This window comes from Suricata suricatta, chromosome 16 (genome assembly GCF_006229205.1).
Source record: "Suricata suricatta isolate VVHF042 chromosome 16, meerkat_22Aug2017_6uvM2_HiC, whole genome shotgun sequence".
NCBI classification, from domain to species: Eukaryota; Metazoa; Chordata; class Mammalia; order Carnivora; family Herpestidae; genus Suricata; species Suricata suricatta.
Window position 1 is genome coordinate 48,603,542 of NC_043715.1, and position 6,000 is coordinate 48,609,541.

The 6,000-nt window shown below is 57.3% G+C and overlaps 1 protein-coding gene across 3 annotated transcripts in view; it reads left to right on the forward strand.

Annotated features, from left to right (window-relative positions):
* The window catches only part of MARK4 (microtubule affinity regulating kinase 4), a 31,551-nt gene that overhangs the window by 24,240 nt on the left and 1,311 nt on the right, over positions 1 to 6,000 (forward strand). The window contains exons 14-18 of one of the 3 annotated variants that reach the window (XM_029925222.1): positions 401 to 504; positions 2,721 to 2,999; positions 3,203 to 3,282; positions 4,172 to 4,216; positions 5,806 to 5,970. In XM_029925222.1, the coding sequence (XP_029781082.1) occupies positions 401 to 504; positions 2,721 to 2,999; positions 3,203 to 3,282; positions 4,172 to 4,216; positions 5,806 to 5,870 (573 nt within the window). In that variant the 3' untranslated portion in view covers positions 5,871 to 5,970. Of the gene's footprint in view, positions 1 to 400; positions 505 to 2,720; positions 3,000 to 3,202; positions 3,283 to 4,171; positions 4,217 to 5,805; positions 5,988 to 6,000 lie in introns of those variants that run through there. The other 2 variants (XM_029925221.1, XM_029925223.1) reach the window with 2 other exon arrangements.

Here is a 6,000-nt window from a genome sequence, read left to right on the forward strand (position 1 = left end):
ACACCTGACAGTGACATCGGTGTGAGTCAAGGGGAGAGGTGGGCGGCCCGTGCAAAGGCCAGGAGGAGACACCAAGTGTGCCCGGAATAGGTGTGCTCCCAAAGGCTTGACGTGGCTGGCCCGTGCGCAGGTGGGGCAGAGCTGGGAGAGGAGTGAGCAAGGCGCCCTCCCCCCCACCCCACCCTGCACCCTGTCACCGCCCCTGAGCCACCTTCTTTCAGCACCCCTGCCTCAGCATCCTGACTCTCAGCCTGGGTTGCTGGGAGGGCTCAACCTTTCCTTTCTTCGGGGGAGTAAACCATCACCTACCTGTCATAATGAGGGAGCCCAGAGAGGGTAGGTGGGGTGTTCTGGGGTGCCCCTTCGCCCCCTCACTCCCTCCCGGCCGTGTCTCCCACAGAACAGCCTCCCTCCCAGTATGATGACCCGCAGAAACACCTACGTTTGCACAGAACGCCCCGGGTCGGAACGCCCGTCCCTGTTGCCAAATGGCAAAGAGAACAGGTAGGGAGAAGGCAGGGCAGCAGGGAGGGGGGCGGAGGGGGGAGGGGGAGGGGAGCAGGACCCTCCTTTGAGCTAAGATGATAGCCGTCGTCGTGGGGAAGGGGTGCCGCGCGGGTTGGGGAGCCTGCGTGTCTGTTCTTCCCGGAATCTACCCATGTCCTCCTCCTCCCCCCCCCAGACCCCCTGAAAAACCTTCCCCTGTCATTAATTAGTCAGTCATCACACCAGGACAGCCGTCTGCCCCGTTCTCCGCCTACGAGCCTTGGGAAACGAAGTTGAATCTTTTTTTTTTTTTGAATGATCAATTTTTAGAACTTTGAGAGAAGCCCCAGAATGTCACGGCGTCAACATCCTCCTGTTGGCTGGCTTCTCAGACTAGTCTTCCTGAGTCGGTTCAGTAGCTTTCAGCTGGCAAGTGAGGGGAACCCATCCAGTGCCCACGGGCTGGAGCATGAAACAGGGAATGCGTGTGCGCCCGTCGTGGACCGAGTTCAGGAGCGGGTTGGGCGTCAGGGCCCCAACACTCCTGTCCGCCCCGGACGATCGGGCATGACCCCAAGGGGCGCTCCTGGGAGCACCTAGTAAACGGGGTGCTGTGTGGTGGGGACAGGATGCAGAGGGCTTGAGAGCAGTGATTCCGTGGCTAGTAAGTTCCGAGTTCAAATCTTGCCTCTGCACTCTGCTAGTATGATGATTGTTGGCAGGTCTCTGAGCCTCGCTTTCCTCCTCGGTCAGATGGGGTGATGTTCTCCACCTCTGGGCCCCGTGGGAGGGATCTGGTGGAGATCAGTTGTGTCCTGTACCTGGGACAGGTTCTGTGACAGAGAAGGCACTGGATGAGCGAGCACTTATTTTGTGGTTGTTATACACAAAGAATGACTGGGGGGTGCCTGGGGGGCTCAGTCGGTTGAGCGTCCGGCTTGGGCTCAGGTCATGATCTCGCGGTTCGTGGGTTCGAGCCCCGTGTCAGGCTCTCTGCTGACAGCTAGCTCAGAGGCTGGAGCCTGCTTCAGATTCTGTGTCTCCCTCTCTGACCCTCCCCTGCTCACGCTGTCTCTCTCTGTCTCTCAAAAATAAATAAAACATTAAAAAAAATTTTAAATAAATACAAATAATGATGGTGACTATTCATCCAGCTGTAAGAATATGCTAGGCCTTAGCGTGTATTTGCTGGTTGAATGTTCCTAACAACTCCGTGAGGCAGATCCCCGTATCCCCATGTCACAGCTGAGGAAATGAGGCGCAGAGAGATTAAGGAACTTGTCCACACAGCTGGTACTGTGCTGGCGAGCTCTATCGCCCACCGCCTTCCACCTCTGGTCGAGAGATGGTGTGGCAGTTAGAGGGTAGACTCCGCTGTACCCCAAGATCCCGCGGCTTCGGTGAGACCGGGGTTTAGGCTTCCCTGATAGACCCAGGCAGCCTGTCTCCTCCAAGGACCCAGATTGATTCTGCCAAACTCAGCATGAGGCTCCAGCTCTGGGACTGGGGCCAGTGCACCAGTTACCATCATTTCCTAACCCAGAAGGAAGGATGAAAAGAGAGCGGATTGAGAGCTAGAGGCATGACCCAGAAATAGGACAAAGTACTTGTTTGCAGCCCATTGGCCAGGGGAAAGTCACGTGACCATCCCGAACTGCAAAGGAGGCTGGGAAGTGTAGTCTCTGGCTAGGTGGCCATGTGCAACACCCCTACCCTTACCTGGAGCCACCACTGCCCACAGAACAACATCTCGAGAGTTAGGAAGAGGATCTCTTTTTGCCTGTCAAAAAATTGTCCTAAGTGCCTATGATGTTCACATCTATTCCTGTCCAGAGTTTGAATCATGGCAGTTCAGAGAGCAAAGTACAATATTTGCAAAGTTGATTTGGTTCCTGAGGTTTGGAGGCAAATGGCAAGGGATTCATCAAAAAAATGTAATCTGAATCTTTTCAGTTGCTGAGGTTGGAGAGAGGAGAGTCGGGATACGTTTGGAATGGGTAGGGTTTGAAGAAAGGACAGTTTGAAGGAGGGAGGACTCAGGAAGACAGAAGAGTCAGTAAGATAACACTAGGGTTGTATAGTACACAGCCAGCCCAACTGTACATGGCAGCCCTTTCTCTGAGCTCTAGGTCTTTCAAGGTTTCTGATCTCAGGACAGGGCAGTGGAGAATCAGGAGGACTGTGGCCTTGGCCTGCCTCGAGGCCCACTCTGACGTGTCCCTCTCTGCCCACAGCTCGGGTACCCCACGGGTGCCTCCCGCCTCTCCCTCTAGTCACAGCCTGGCTCCCCCATCGGGGGAGCGGAGCCGCTTGGCACGCGGTTCCACCATCCGCAGCACCTTCCACGGTGGCCAGGTCCGGGACCGGAGGGCAGGGGGCGGGGGAGGTGGGGGTGTGCAGAACGGCCCCCCTGCCTCTCCCACGTTGGCCCATGAGGCCACACCCCTGCCCACTGGGCGACCCCGCCCCACCACCAACCTCTTCACCAAGCTGACCTCCAAACTGACCCGAAGGTGAGCCGCATGGGATGAGGCGGGCAGTGGTGGGGGGGCGGGAACTAGTACCTAACCTGTCTTCTGCTCTGCTCTGCATTCTGTACTCCCACATCATCATCATCATCATCATCATCATCTCCTCCTCCTCCTCCTCCTCCTCCTCCTCCTCCTCCTCCTCCTCCTCCTCCTCCTCCCCTGCCACCCTTCACCTCACACTACAGGGTTACCCTCGATCCCTCTAAACGGCAGAATTCTAACCGCTGCGTTTCGGGCGCCTCTCTGCCCCAGGGATCCAAGATCAGTAAGTCCCGCCACCCTCTGCTCTCCCTGGCTCTGCCTCCCCGTCTGCATGTCTGACCTGTGTGTACGGGTGAGGGGGGGGGTCTCTGCGAGCGGGAGCGGGGACTGGTTGTGGGGTCTGGCTGTTCCTTTACTCATTTAATAAACAGTAGTCTGGATTCTGGAGCCAGACTCTTAAGGTGCAGACCCTAGCTCTGCTGAGTGACCTTGAGCTAGTCACTCAACCTCTCTGGGCCTCTCTTCTTCTGTAAGACGGGGATAGCAGTAGCAGTGCCTTCCTCATAGGGTTATCCTGTGGACTAGAAGGTGATACACGGGCTGAGCTTAGAACTTTGCCTTGGAAAATGATGTATGTTTATTTACTGAGCGTCTATTTGTGTGCCTGGAACGACATTAGACCCTGGAATAGAGGGATGAAAACGTGTAAAATCCCTGACATTCTGCACGGATCCCAGGCAGTAAATCAGTATGGGAAGAAAAACAGAGCAGGGAAGAGGGGTGCGGTTTTAAATGGAGCAGGCCTCACTCAGGGGGTGCCGTTTGAGCAGAGGGTGTGTGTGTGTGTGTGTGTGTGTGTGTGTGTGTGTGTGTGTGTGTCTGTGGCTTTCTATATGTACCTGTGTGTCTCTGCCCACTCCCTTTCTCTTTCGTCTTCCAAATTCTTCAGTATCTCTCCTGCGACCTGCACTAACCATTTCGGAATGGGCTCCCTTCCTGGGCACGGAGAGGCAGATCACACCCTGACTCCCAGCCCTCCCCAGCCCAGCTCCAGCCAGCAGGGAGGGACCAGGGCTGAGGCAGGGGCTGCCCAGAGGCTTGGAGGCAGTGGGTTGGGGGAGGGGGCTCTGTATGTGCAGATTGGACACTCTGCCCTCCTCCCCGCTTTCTAGGGTCACAGACGAACCTGAGAGAATCGGGGGACCTGAGGTCACAAGGTGAGTGCCTGTGCCTCCCCTTGCCTGCCTCAGGTCCTGCTGCCTTGTGGCTGCGCCTCTCCTACCCGCCACCCCCACACCTTTAGAGTCTCATCCTCTAAGCCAGCTGCCTGACATGTCCCTCTGAGCCTTCTTCCTCTGCCGGCTACCCTTAGGGGGTCCCCCATGACTTCCTCTTGATTTCCACACCCTATCCATGAACACTGCCCCTTGGCCAGCTTTAACTCTCCAGCCTCTTTCACCTCTGACCGATTCCTCCTGTTGACACACCTTTCCCCGGCTCATCCAACGAGGCACAACTGTTGCCCACAGCTCTGGCAAACATTACCTGTACAGCCCACGTGGTGAACAGTTTAGACTTTGAGGGCCAGGGAATCCCTCGTCATGCCTCTTCGGCTGTGCCAGCGTGGCTAGCGAAAGCAACCATATTGAGTACAAAATCAAATGGGTGTGGTGGGGGTTCCAATCGAACTCACTCACGTACAAAAGCAGGCAGCCCATACCACCTCGCTGAGCCCCGCCTCAGTCTGACACACCCTTCGTCCCTGTAAAGACCCCAGTGCACCTGAAGAACCTCCCCACCAGTTCCAGAGGTCCCAGGAGTGACTCTCATTGGCTGGAACTGAGTCACGTGCCCAGCCCGAAGCCAATGGCCGTGGCCAAAAGGGTGAAGGACTCTGATTGGTGGGAACCTAGTCGTAGGCTCAGCTTTGAGCTAACCGCAGTGGACAGGGAGGTGGGGGGTGTTCTCATTGGCCAGCACTGAGTCACGTGCTCAGCTTGGAGTGTGGAGAGGCCGAGGCCGCCCTGCCTAAACCAGAAAGACTCGATATGCGATGCATCTCAAGGGGAGCACGCTCGGTACTTTAGGCGGGCGGTTCTTTGTTATGCTGGGCCCACGCACGCATTGCATAACATGTATCCTCCTTGAACCCCCCCAAACTTAATAAATGCCAGCGTCACCCCCACCCCCGAGACATTGTGGCGATCTGAAAGCCTCCAGAAGTTTCCAAATACTCCTGGAGGGATGGTACTGATTTTAGGCGAGAGCCCCCGGTTTAGAGTGAGCAGGGTTGGTCCTCCAAGGAAAAAGGGATGCTTCCCAGGAGGAGGATGTATTAGGAAACGCGCCAAGCTGCTAAGGGAAGGAGATCCCCAGAATCAAAAACAGGAATCCGTTTCTCTGTCACATAACCCGGGTGGCCGGGCCTGGCTGGCAGGGCCCCTCTGTCCCATGAGGTCATGCAGCTACCCAAGGGGCTCCCATCCCCATCCCTTGGGGACCTGTCTTCGTACAATCGAGGCTGCCACCAGCCGCAGCTGAGGTGGGGCAGGAGAGCCCAGGGTCTGTAGTTTCCTTGGAAGGGGGGTACCCGCCTCGCTTCCACTCACATCCGGGAATTTTGCACTCTGGGAAACGTAGTCTCCTGCTACACGGCCGTCACTACGGCAGAAACTCCGGCCCTGGCCCTGGGGTAAGAGGGGAGGCGGGTGTTGAGGGACGCCTAGGAGTCCGTCCCAGGATGGGAAGCGTGGGCTACCTTCCCCTCCCGTCCCAGTCTTTGACCCGCGGTGTCTTCCTGCCCCAGTTGCCATCTACCTTGGGATCAAACGGAAACCGCCCCCCGGCTACTCCGATTCCCCTGGAGTGTGAAGCTGACCAGCTCACGGCCGCCCGAGGCCCTGATGGCCGCGCTGCGCCAGGCCACCGCGGCCGCCCGCTGCCGCTGCCGCCAGCCACAGCCGTTCCTGCTGGCCTGCCTGCACGGGGGTGCGGGCGGGCC